General features: G+C 35.6%; 1 protein-coding gene across 10 annotated transcripts in view; it reads left to right on the top strand.

The window, feature by feature from the left end:
• Positions 1–8,309, top strand: part of pdm3 (pou domain motif 3) — a 1,342,109-nt gene extending 1,333,800 nt beyond the window's left edge. For all 10 annotated transcript variants that reach the window (XM_070091164.1, XM_053783632.2, XM_053783635.2 and 7 more), the window contains one exon: positions 7,409–8,309. In XM_070091164.1, coding sequence (XP_069947265.1) covers positions 7,409–7,575 — 167 coding nt within the window. In that variant the 3' untranslated portion in view covers positions 7,576–8,309. The remainder of the gene's footprint in view (positions 1–7,408) is intronic.
• The last annotated feature ends 6,210 nt before the right edge of the window (positions 8,310–14,519 follow it).

The following is a 14,519-nucleotide window of genomic DNA, read 5'->3' as shown; positions in this document are numbered from 1 at the left end:
TGTCTAGTGAGCATGGGGTAGATAGAGGCCAGTTAACTGTGCAGGTGTCCAATTTATTGGCTCGTTCTTCCAGCTGAGTTTCAAAATCTAGCAGTTTTTGTTTCGAGGTCGAATGTTTCACAGTTTTATCACTCTTTGTAAGAAAAAATATCCTCTTGCTTCTCTTCCGGACTTAAATTAATGACACTTTTGTTATTATGAACCTGTGAAGGAAATAATCAGGAGTTTATTTGATTGAATTTGCTCAGTATGTTGGAATAGGCAACAAGCCGACTAGTTAAGAAAATAAGACTCAATATACAGTCGAAACATTTAATGCACAACGTTCCACCCACACCGGTGCTTTATCAAGTTCAATGTCACAAATGTCCCTCTTAGATCAGATATGCCATGCTTCGTTTGCAGATCCTCGATGCGCAGTTTCCTACCTTCACTTTAGTCTAAAGTTTCACCCGTCATTGGAGAAGGTCTTCATTCAAGGGCAAAGACATACGCTTTTATTCCTTGAATCAATACTGAATGCCTCTTATTCCTCTCATTCTAGAGTTTGATGTTACCGTATCAAGTGCATTACTTTTTTTGGTGTTTGTCTTTCGGCTTGTTTTTCCTCAGCATGTACACTATATCACACCTATGAGTTTCCTTAGTTTCTCATTAGCATGTTACATATATAAAGTCGTGGACTCCAGAGTAAGTCTTTATTTTTTACAACGTTTTCCACAGGAGTGAGATTTATGAAATCAATAAAATTAAGGCTTACTTTACATTACATGTCTGGTTATTGCCCCAGTCATCCGGCGCCAATTGACATCAATCTTGCTACAGCTGGTATAATTCCAACTTCAGGTACTCACTGGCATAATGCCATCTTGCATCAAAAATTTATATTATTCCATCTTCAAAATCCGCTAACATTTCAGCTTTAAACAATCACAGATGTAATTCCAGCTAGCAGCACTTCCTGACATTATTCCAGTCAACTGCACCCACTGACAATATTCCAACTTCCAGCTCCCACTAACATCATTCCACTTCCAGCACCTATCGACATCATTCGGCTTCTAGCACCCACGACACTATTCCAGCTTCCAGCACCCACTGACAATTCTAGCTTCCGGCACCCTTTGACATCGTTCCACCTTCCAGCGCCCTCTCATATAATTCAAGCTTTCAGCATCCACCGACATTATTCCAGTTTACAGCTCTCACTGACATCATTCCAGCTCCCCTTTCTCAAGTAGAGCACTATGTTTACATTTGCTCTCATAATCACTCTTCTGCAAACACAAATTAATTATTTCTATATTTTACCTGGTTGCAAATCTTGTATCATTTACTACCTGAACTGGCAAATTTCACTGATTTACCGGATGAGTGCGTGTCGCAGACAATGTATGAAGACAAGAATCAAGCAACAGAAGTAACCTTAATTGAGACAACGTAACCACTGCATGACTTGATAAAGCTCTACGCAGAGTGAAAATAACAGGTATATAATACTAACACAATGGAAAAAATAAACACAAATACAGTTTAAAGCGATCCTGTATTAACTACGTATCGCCCACACTGTGTAGGCGCAATATAGTCAATAAAGGATTACATTATACTGAGTTTGAGTTTAATCTCTACACAGAGTAATACAGAGTAATACAGTATCCCCTTGTTCTGCAGTGTCTTTGTGAAGGATTGTTGGACATCACCTGAAGATTGCTTTGCCCATTCCTTCCCTGGGACAAATACTGAGTTAAAGGCATGCAGATTCCCAGAAGTCAGGGATATAAAATTTTTTTATATTGCTTAAATTTTAGCATGGGTTAGGTTACAGTAGGTTCCTATGTTTTGGAGCCCACGGTAAAACTGGCATATCAAAAATATCCCAAATGATATTAATCTTTCAAGAAGTGCCTTGACAACTGAGATCAAATTTCTTTACCTCCGTAGGAGCTGTATGATCCTAACGGGTTTAGCATTCCCCTACACACACACACACACACACACACACAAACACCATATATATATATACACATACACATACACATATATATATATATATATATATATATATATATATATATATATATATATATATATATATATATATGTATATATATATATATATATATATATAGGTAAAACTGGACAATTAGCAAGAAAGCATTTAAAATTAAGTTCTTTGTAAAATTTTCTCTTATACGTTTAAAGATATATATTTTTAATTTATGTTTATGTAAAAATTAAAAATTTTGTACCAGAAGAACCTCAGAAAACTTACTTAATCTTATAACAAGTGCAATTTAATATAGCTTAAACCAACTAAATATATTTTAGATAAGTTTACAATGATTTAATAATAAATAGACACAATGAAATATATTTTTTCCGTTAGGCTCAGAATGTTTTTTTTGCGAAATTATTGCATGCACAAATTTTCGCTGTTTAAACCAAAATAGCAAGTTTTTACCTATTCAGCACGGTATATATATATATATATATATATATATATATATATATATATATATATATATATATATATATATATATATATATATATATATATATATATATTAGTAATAATAATAAACACATACACATAATGAATTCCACGCTGAATCATCCCATTTCATCGATCATATGAAATACAGAGGAGTGTCTGGCCGAGCATTTTCATCAGTGTCAACAGCTAATGGCTCATATCAATTTTATGTAAAGAATATGTACCATTCATGAGTTATTGCTGTTTGCTCCACCACCCGTCCATAAACACTTTATTGCACATGATTAATTTCTGCGCCAAAATTTTGAGTTCTGCGCCAAATTTTGAGTTTCCTAGTTCATGACTTGTCAGATGTTAATAGTGGTACTTATAGACAGTGACTTAGCCGAGGGCTAATATATATATATATATATATATATATATATATATATATATATATATATATATATATATATATATATATATATATATATATATATATCCTTGTTTTGCCCAGAATGGGATTATATGAGGAGTCTGATAGAGCCCCAATATGGGTGAAAAGGTGCAAAAATCTACTTATCAGTGCATAAAAAATGTCTTCTAAGTTCCCATTCTGTAGGAGGATGAGGAGGAGGAGGAGGTATGTTCCTAGATGGTTTTGAAGGGCTCTTGATTTCTTGAATTAGAGCCACCATACCCTTCCTTTGATTATAGCTTATTATCTCCCATTCTCCAGGAGTTTCCGTAAGATGATTATTATTATTATTACTAATTATTATTATTATTATTATTATTATTATTATTATTATTATTATTATTATTATTAACTTTCCTGCAACGGATTATTTACCTAATCCCATTATCGCAGTTTCACAAGCATCTCTTGAAAAGACAGGAGCAGATACACAACACTTTTCCCTCGAGACGATCGAAACGTCTTTTTTTCAGGCACTTAGGTCGATGGCAAAAATGGGTAAGGAAAACTTAAGGATATGACATAGAAGTGCGAATGGTTGTGGGTAGAAAGGAAGATATTGGTAAGAAAGATTAAATGGCCTACCACGTTGAGTTGCTCTCCTCTACAGTTATGCTTTCTCTTGGGTTGCAGTTCTTCAATGTGACAGTTACCATTATTAGTTTATTACACAAATAACCCGCACAAGGAAGAGAGGAGCTTACGACGACGTTTCGGTCCGACTTGGTTCATTTACAAAGTCACACTAACGAAAAGGAGAGAGGGAAGGGTATATATAGGCATATACTTCTACTACTACTACTACTACTACCCCCTCTTGCCTATGTATACCCCTCCCTCTCTCCTTTTCGTTAGTGTGACCTTGTAAATGGTCCAAGTCGGACCGAAACGTCGTCGTAAGCTCCTCTCTTGTATGTGCGGGTTATTTGTGTATCGTTCCAGTCACGGTATTGTGCCTTTTTTTGTTATTTAGTATTGTGGTAGTAATAGTAGTAGTGGTAGTATAAATAAATTAGAAATTAACAGATTTTATTAATTTATTTTAATATATTTTTCCATTTCTGATTTTATTATGTACTAGTAATAAGTAAATTATTAAAATATTAATATAAAATATTTTAACAAAAAAATTAATAAAATTGTTTTTATAAAGAAATATTAATAATTGCTTTACTATTAATATTAATGTTAGTTTCATCATTAGTGTTAGTAGTAGTATTAGTAATAATAGTGATGGTAGTACAGCAGTAGTAGTAAAATCAGTACTAATACTGATCAGTATCTAATACTGATATTACAGTATCAGTGTCATTATTAGTTCTAATAATAATAATAATAATAATAATAATAATAATAATGACAATAATAAATATTGTGAAATAAATTCGTTGAAATTAAGCAAAATTCTTTTTAATATTAATAGTAAAGCAATTATTAATATTTTTTTATAAAAATAATTTTATTAATATTTTTGTTAAAATATTTTATTTTAATATTTTAATAATTTACTTATTACTAGTACATAATAAAACCAGAAATGGCAAAATATATTAAAATAAATTAATAAAAATCTGTTAATTTCTAATTTATTTATACTACCACTACTACTATTACTACTACTATTACTATGTTCTACTATTACTTACTACAACTATTACTATGTACTATTACTACTACTACTACTACTACTAATAATAATAATAATAATAATAATAATAATAATAATAAGAAGAAGAAGAAGAAGAAGAAGAAGAAGAAAATTTTATATTTAATATTAATATTTATCATTTTTCATTTATTACCACAAAAATAATTACCAATAATGCAATTATGATTATTGTTAGTAACAATACTGGTGCTACTTATTCTATTACTACTAATGTTACTGTTATTATTTTTTTTACTTTTAAGCTGCTTATGCACTTCGTACTATTATTATTTTTACTTTTGATATTGCTATTAATATTACTACTTACGCTATGGTTTTAATGTTACTGCTACCACCAGCAATATTTTTTAATACTACTACTATAATTACTGTTATTACTACTACTAAAAATTACTATCTCAGCTACTACTACTACCATTATTGTTACAATTACTTCTATTATTATTACTATTTTTTCTGTTGCTACTACTACTACTACTACTACTACTACTACTACTACTACTACTATGGCACTCAGACATGGAATTTCTGCATCTGTTCAGGTACAGGGTAGGAATTGTTTTTTTAATCTGTACCTGGAGACATAAGTTAACCAAAAATTATTTGATGCCCTATGGGCTGTCGTGCAGTGTATAATAAATGAAACCAACAGAATTTGATGCGCAACGCTAAATTCGTGTGGGTCTTTCAACACGAGGACTGCAGGAGAGGTAATATTCGTGCAAAAGTCAGTGTCTTGCCCCACACACACACACACCCACACACACACACACACACACACACACACACACACACACACACACACACACACACACACACACACACATATATATATATATATATATATATATATATATATAATATATATATATATATATATATATATATATATATATATATATATATATATATATATATATATGTGTGTGTGTGTGTGTAGAGAGAGAGAGAGAGAGAGAGAGAGAGAGAGAGAGAGAGGCTGTAAGACGTTTCAGGGTCTGATGCTTAATATCCTATTAAATTAAATTCGCAAGGGATTATACAACACCTAGGAAGGAGGAGGTAATCAGGTTTGATTCCGGTGAAGGGAGAGATAGCTCCAGTTCCTTTGATCAAAAGCTCTTCACCCGAATCAATGCACCCCTTTGAAAGAGATACGTATTTAGTATTTGTTTAGTTGAGGGAGAAGAGAAAATATGAGAGTGAGCGGAAGATCATATGCAAAAAACGAACACGAAAATTTATGGGTAGGGGGAAGGTTCCAACACCTCACGGGCATGTATTCCGGTATTTACTATGAATTTGAGAATCAATGAAGTGATAAATTAGTTGCATGTTTATCGGGAAATACGAACAGTCAAAGACTAGTGTGTTGTTATATGCCAGATTTAAAACTTTTAGATGTATCTTTCATACGAAGTAAATGAGGTTTGAAGAACATATTGTTCTATATTGATTCGGTTTTTAATCCGTGTGGGTCATTCAGCGTGAAGTGGTACATGTTCGATCCTCCTTATGTAAATGAAGAAACAAAATCTCTACTTCTGCAGCCAAACTTCCCTTCGTGTGGATTAAAAAAAAGAAAAAAGAAACTTGTTCAAGGAATATAATTAGTCAATATTTTTAGATGAATAGAACTACCTCACTTATGTTTCTATAGAAAAACCGTCAGTGGAGCCTAGACGCTAGTTCCTGGCTCTTAATACAGGGAATTAGAACTACCCGCCCATTCCTTTTATCATACTTGATTACCTTCAACTTATCCCGTTTTTCTGTCTCTAAAGACCCATACAGGTTTTTCTCATCCCCCTGAATGTAATCGCGCAATCAAAAGAGAGTAGCACTGCATTTGACAGTTCAGCGAGCCTGGAGGAAGGCTCGGAGTCTCTCTCCCTACAAAATAATGTTTACTTTAAATGAAAAATATACCGATTTGTAAATAACATTTTAGAGAATGCCAGAATTGCGAAATTCAGTGAGGAACCAGCAACTTCCCTCTCTCTGATCCAAATCTAATCCCATTTGTCTGACAGAAAACATAAACAAAAATTTAATGCATTTAGTATTGCTTTATGCCAGACTTCTATGGAAATATTGCCTTCATGGCAAATCTGACGAAGGATTTTAGTTTCAAAGTCCACGTTTGTTCTGCTTGTAGTGTAAACATGTTCTGCGATATCACGGTAAACTTACAACAAAATCTGTATGTCATGAGCGAGTGGAGTGAAGAGTTCATGAAATCTAAATATAAAATAATATGTATCTCATGTTTAATATCCATATTTGGTGTTGTATTTCCAAGTGTGTTTCGGTGAATACAATTATTGATTGAAATAGACACAAATGCAGAGCAAACTTTTAATGAGACCTGAGACCACATATCGCCTATACAAAAACTTGTACAACAGCAAGTGCAAAACGTTTTTCTGAAGTCATTTTATATACATTTCTTATTGTGTTAGCTACTGTGTACTTTCAGCTTTGTATATTCCAGTAAGTATGTAGGATTTAATATATATTCCCAATTAACTCACGATTGCAACTGTAAGCCAAACAGCTAAGCCAAACACGCTTTTCTACCCGCCTCGGACCATTATCAAGTCACGACTTGATAATGGCAACCTCTAGGACATTTCGAAACATCGCTTAAGCTCATTTTAAATGTTACGTGTTTTCAATTGTTCCAGCCACGTTATGTGATCTTTATTAATAATTTTATGTTAAATGTATCTTCAAATTAAGTATTTCTGACAAATATATAACTGACAATGTTTTACGTCCACAGGTGCAGAGATCACGGCCCTGGCAGAGCAGCTAGGATACGAACGGGAGGTGGTAAGGATCTGGTTTTGTAACAAGCGTCAAGCACTCAAGAACACCGTCCGCATGATGGCCAAGACCAGCCCCACTGCCCCTCCTCCACCACCACCAACTCATCCAAGTATAAATTAGATGTTGACAACAAGCTTACTAGATGTTTCTCCTACGAGGGTGATTTATGAGCCCTTAGGCACCGCCAGCTGCCATCTTGAAGTACCTAGATAACAGTGATTCTGACACTCTGAAGCTTGGCTTCTGAAACAAAGCAGCTAGTCCACACTACTCTCATCCAGTCTTATTTTCGTGGCTGAAAGTGATGGCTCGGTTGAACATTTTAGAGTCTAGTGGAACACATTCGCGTAAGTGACAAACTTTCCGGCATTTTAAACTCGCTCAGTAAGCAACGCCGAACATACGATGAGCTTCATAAGCTCTCTGCCACAGGCAGCAATAGCCTGTTGTGGAGTCCAGAACTTAGCTGCTGATCAGAAACAACAAACAAGCCCATGCAAACGCTCGAGTGTGTGTTGTGTGTTTTAAGAAACTGAAGAAAAAGTAAGTTATAAGCCTTATAGGTATATTGTTTGAAATGCAAGTGTTGAAAAAAAAAAATTAGTAAATATACCTGTACAAATTTTTGAAGTAAGATGTGAGAAAAGCATTTTCCTGCTCGCATACATTTACTGTATTATTTATGAAACTCGTTTAGATTGCTTTAGAAATGAAAAGAAGCCAAAAGCATAAAATTGCCTTGAAATGACAACTAGAAATGACATTATGAATGCTAGCTTAGTGGCTTCAGGCTTCACTCAGCCTCTAAAGTGATGTATAACCATTCCCAAGGTGCTGGAAACTTTGTGTGTATGTGAGTGTATATATATATATATATATATATATATATATATATATATATATATATATATATATATATATATATATATATATATATATATATATATATATATATATATATATATATATATATATATATATATATACGTATATAAACTGTGCTTCTTAGGCAGAACTTGCTAATTTGGAAAAGTGTGGATAGATCATTTTTCCAAACAAGCAGAGCTTATATTTATTTTCACTATAACTCTGCTAAAATTACTCTAAACACCACGAAATTAACCTGGAATAAGTTAGGTTAGGCTACAAAATTGGCTTTCATAAGAATAAAACAAATGTATATAATTCCTATTCAAGTAAATATGTGCAATACAGTAATCTATATTAAAATTATTTTAGATGTATTTTTTGTGTTAAATCAACTTGTTTAGCAAATATGACTAAGAAGCATATGTTTATATATGTATACTGTGTATGCATGTATGCATGTATTCGAGGTTCCTGGAAAGAAGTGCCCAAACTTTACTTAAGACTTCTGATAAAGCAAGGTCTCGCTTAGTAAAAGGATCCTACATTATACAACTCAGAAAGTTTATACACTTCCTACAAAAGGTAATTTAAGATGTCTGTGAAGATGTACGGTGGCTGAGTCAATGTTAATATACTTAACCGAGTCCATGAGGCGAAGGTCTTGTGGTGGTGGTGAGGTGATGTGAACACAGTTACGAAGCTTGAAGACGAACCTGGCCTCTATGTGTGAGCCTCCCACTGCTCCTACATTCCTTGTTTCTCAATCTGTAGATATAATTACGTCAAATTATACTATATCGTATAACGAAGTGAAATATTGTTATACTGTATTGTATAACGAACTGAACTGAAGTTGCACCAAGGGTGTAATAACACTACAAACTGACACAATGTGTTAATTATAAGTAAATTTGTTCGTCTTTAAAGAAAAAAAATCTTTGTCGTTAATATTCCTTAAGCTTTTTGAAATACTCGCTGTATCCATGAACTAGTGGTGGACAGCTGGAGAGGTGATTGAGTGGTCCGGGCTGGGACCCCAACGTCCCCGTTAAGTCATATCATTATAACGTCTCTGCTGCTCCCTGGCTGTCTGTGCTGTTTGTATCTGTGTCACTAAACGTAGGAAGAGAGGATCCGCTGTACGTGTCCGCCTGGCATATGCTGCCCACCCTTGTGTGAGCAGGAGCAGCCACTCGCCTGCCATCCTAGATTCAGTTATAGAGTCATATCTCTTTCTACCGGAGTGGCCACTGTGATTATCCCACGCAGGACCACCGCAGCGACCACCAAGATTACCTCACACACTACTAGAGCCACAACAGTAGCCACAAGATTATGTCCCTTAACATTAGAATCACTGGAGTGGCCCACGAGAATTATATGATTGTAACTTGCCACTCACTGCGGTGGTCACTGGCGCAAGTTTTTCCCCCCTAATGCTTGAGCAGACACCGAGCCTGTGTAGGCAGTACGGTGCTGGCATGTCAGAGAAGAAAAGTTTTAATGTACGGGCTATGATCCTCCCCACAACCACGGCAGCTGCTCTTGGGGCATCCCGCAGGGCAGGGCTCTCGCACCCAAGACTGTAGTTTTATTCCTTCCTTTAGTGTGTTGTTACAAGAGGTGGAGCAGAAACCTATGACCGGTAAACAGTTGTGTGTTACAGTTGCTGCATTTGTTAATGCTCTCGCAACACATGCCTAGACCTGATGTTATCCATCTTAGCTCACTGAGTTAATATTTTTTATTTATATTGCATTTTTTTTCTCTCGTTTTTAATGAGTGATGTAAATCTTCATAATTTTTTATGAACATTTTGTAATTTCAGTATTAATTTTAGATTGAATATATTTATTTACTTTTAAGTCTTTTTACCATATTTTTATATAGACAAGTATGTGCAGTATCACGTTAAAGCACAAGTAATGTATGTACACTTATCACATTCTTCAGATAAAACATATTACTTGTTATTGTGTTTGTAGATAGTATTCTAATATGGTTCACATTAATTTAATGAAGTTGATAATTACCTAGTCATTTTTCTTTCACAAATTTCATCATTTCATTGCTATTTGTCATAAAAAGGAGACATGTACAGGAATGTTAAATATCTTCCTTTATCATTCATTATCATCACAACATTAATTAATAATCCCTCAAAATTTTGTTATATTTTTTGAGGGGATAGTACATCATTGAGGTCCTTGGAGGGTTGATAGTACATCACTGAGGTCCTGGGAGGGTTGATAGTACATCTCTAAGGTCCTGGGAGGGTTAATAGTACATCATTGAGGTCCTGGGGGATTGATAGTGCATCACTGAGGTCCTGGGAGGTTTGATAATACATCACTGAGGTCCTGGGAGGGTTGATAGTACATGAGAGAATCTTCAGAATCTGAGGTGCAAAGAATGGAAAAAATTCATAGTATATGATGATGCAGAACCAAGCATTTCATGTGTCTGGAATTTTGATTCAGTTTTGGCAGACGAGCAAATTTTCCTATTTTCCAAACATGGCTGACGATCCCCTTGGCCTGCCACCTAGAAAACAGTAATAGTATTTTATAGATTCAATGGCATTAGAATCTGTCCTCTCGCCCCACCCCCACTCCCTTTCCTACACAAGTGTTAGTCAAGGTGGAGTCAGGTAGACATGGGCATCTCGCTGTTCATCTAGCTCCCAGCGCCATAAACATAAGCTCCAGATAATTGTTAGATTTTTTTTGTTTTTGTTTTGTTTTGTTTATATTCTGTGATATTTATTTTGTGCCAATCGTTGAAGTGGTGAGACAATGTGTGCCGCTTTGGACAGTTTTAACATATTCCAGCCTGGTAGCTGCTTCTGTGTACAGTGTGTAGCTGAAAGGAGGACCTCGAGGTCACTTTATGCATCTAATATTGTACAGTTGATGTATGTATATGTACTTTCCCTTTATGTCCAAGACATAATGCTGCATTTGCTAATCAAAATGAAGCTAGTTCTCCCACTGTGGCATAATGCATCTCTGGATACCGTGGTAGTGTCTCGCTGCTATTAAGACAGGCAGGACTCTCCATGGATACATAGATCCAGCCCCTGGGGTTCCCATTATACCGTTGTGATGTAATGATTCTATTAGTGTGGTCAAGTTTATCACATCTCCCGTTGTGCTATACTCAGTTTCCAATGGGTCACGTGAGCCTGAAATTATCCGGACACTGCATCAACCATCGCGGAATTTCCAAGTAAAATATCTCTTGCAAAATTATGAACGCTTGCAGACACGATTTAATTTTCCTATACCACAATATATCTCTCATAATAACACCAAAAAAAGCAGGTCAGTGCTAAACTAGTGTTGCAATCCTTCCATAGTCATACAAATCAAATGTTCCTAAGCAGTAGTTCCGGGCGAATTTTTATAAGGATTTCTAGGCATCAGTTACCCGTGGGAGTATTACCATGGGATTGTACTTCCCCACTGATGATTCTTTTCTTTGGCCACACCCACACAACAACTCTCCTTAACTACACTCACACAACGACTAACTTTAGCTACACCCATCCACTTTGACCATACACACACAACTTCCCATTTCCCAACTTGCTGTCCTCACAGTCTCGAATAAAAGTCATACAATATTCAGTCTGTTCATTATATCATCTTTCCACGTACACGTATTTATCAAATGTCTTCTAGGCTGTTCCTTCTCTTTCGTGCATTCCTGTATTCTCTGATCCAACTCTCATTCTTTTAATATATTTCCGAGAATCTTAATTCAAGTGTTTACTTTCTCTGACTTGACATGCAGACATATACATGCGGAATTCCTTCAGAGTCTTCCACTCCTCAGAGGGTGAAGCAAAAAGTAACCGAAGTATCTGAGGACAGGAAAGTATTATTCTCTTCTACACAGGTGAAACCCACCTGTGTACAAGGAAACTAAACTCGTCTGTTAATTTATAAACAATTTTTTTCTCCTCTTCTTAAGACGAGCACACCATCTTCCTAAGGCCTTCATTAAACAAATGCTGTGATGGATATTTATTGCCTTAAAACTAATCCTAATTTTTTATCAAAGAGCCCACTGTAAACCTGCCACGCACATGACCCATTTTGAGAAGAGCAGACTCGCTGTGGCTGCTCCACTGACCTGCTGACAGCTCACCTCTACATCCAAGCTGTTTACGAAGCTTAAGTTGGATCCTGTACTGTCTCTGATGCAATGATGGGAAATTTTTATCAACGCGCACTCGCTCACACGCACACGCGCGCGCGCACACACACACACACACACACACACACACACACACACACACACACACACACACACACAATTTATATATCTATATGTGTGTGTGTGTGTGTGTGTGTGACCCCTTTGACACTTCTGTAGAAGAAATTAAGGAAATCCCATAGAGGAAAATGAAAAGAAACGCGTCTAATTATCGTCTATATTTAAATACATCCTGAGGATGTGACTAAGGAACACACAGGTGCCCCTGGTGACTCCATGATGGAGGGAGGGATGTAGTCACCTTGCCCTCTCAAAGATCTTAACATTTGTTAGGTTAATGATATATAGTGTGTATGCAAATAAATGCAAAAGAGAATTTCACTACCAACAATTGCTACGTTGCTGTAACTACCACCCTTCTTGTTATTTCAAGAGAATGGAGAGGTGCTTCAGTGCTCGAAAGGGTTCTTCATCAAAGAATCCGAGATGCTTTACTCTTGGATGAAGCATGATACCTCCCATTCCTCAAGCGCCATGTTAGTCTTATGGGCTTGGTGCTTCCCCATCAGTAGGATAATATGAACATCAGGTCACTGCGGATTCCTCTTTTATTCCTCTAAGTTGTATTTCCTGAGGATATCTTGGAGTACAGACTAATACTTGGAGCTTCAAAAATGCATTATCATGTAGTTGTAAATTTAATGTACAAACAAATTCTTTAAAAATTTCCCATCATTAGCACAAATGCGTTCAGACCACTGAAGAGAAATGAGAGCGAAGAGTGATCAGTGTCACGGATACTGCGGCACAGACCAAACATTGGCTGAGAATCGATTTTTTTTTATTGACACGAAGAATCACTGAACTAACCTGTTAAGGAGGAAGTGGCTTCGCTTCATTTACATGGGGGTTAAAAACTTCCACAGATTGTACAAATATTTCTAAGGTTAACAGAACAACTTATTCCAGTTCTGCTCGAGTTTTCTCACGAAGATTAGACTCAAGTTGAAGCATATGTTCCCAGAAAGGCGTAAGTTTAAGTCGTCTGAACAAACTATGTATAAAATTACGTCCAGTTGTGGAGTGTGATGAACGGCGAGCAGGACTGGATATAGACAAAATACTCACGGTTCCCGCATCATTAAATTTTTTGTTCATATCTCTCCTCTCCAACATGTAAGTCATTGTTTCCAAGTGACGGTGACTGCGCTGCTCCCATGTTATGGTTTATAACTTAAACAGTTTTGTTACTCTAGCAACGATGAGTGTTACAACTTTGTTCCTGAGAGAGTTTCAAATTCCGTTCCTCTACGTGTGTTGATCCATTGACCCTGTACAAGTCCTCTCACCGGTTTTGACAATAACTATTGTGATCAATACTAAAAAAGAGTTAACTTTTTTTCACTTTATGCAACCAGGACAATAACACTGGTTTTATTTGTCTCTTTGAGTGTTCTGTGTAGAGAGAACAGTTGCATCTGTGAGTATGATATGACCAGTTCCTAACATCACAAAGTAAGTGCCCAGCAGATCTGTTTTGGAAACCCCAGAATCAGACAGAGTCGTTCCTCTAATAAGTGTTCTTTATGTATATGAAGATAGTTTACCAACTAAAGGCAGTGTTGGACATATTATGTTTGCTGTGAGTCTGATAAGTTCCACAAATATATTTGATATATTGATTATCCGAATAGGATCTCATATGGGCACTATAAACCAACTTATGAAAATGTGTGTATGTACTCTTCCAGTTTTAAATTTGCGTAATAAAACATCGACTCCTTTCTCTTTCGTTGTTTTGTGTCGCCTTTCCTGTTTACATATTTTGTTTTTGCCTGCTCTCTCCATTTTAATGAAGACATAACCACATGTGCAAAAGTTAATTAAACGCGCATTTAAGAAAATGTCCTTGATAGAATGTAGAGTTGGTTCCTTATCCAGTCCTCAGTTTTTCACCTGATAGAAAATGTTAA

Source organism: Cherax quadricarinatus, chromosome 34, assembly GCF_038502225.1.
Source record: "Cherax quadricarinatus isolate ZL_2023a chromosome 34, ASM3850222v1, whole genome shotgun sequence".
Taxonomy (NCBI): Eukaryota; Metazoa; Arthropoda; class Malacostraca; order Decapoda; family Parastacidae; genus Cherax; species Cherax quadricarinatus.
Note: the sequence above shows the minus strand (reverse complement) of the source record. Positions and strands in the feature narration are given on the sequence as shown.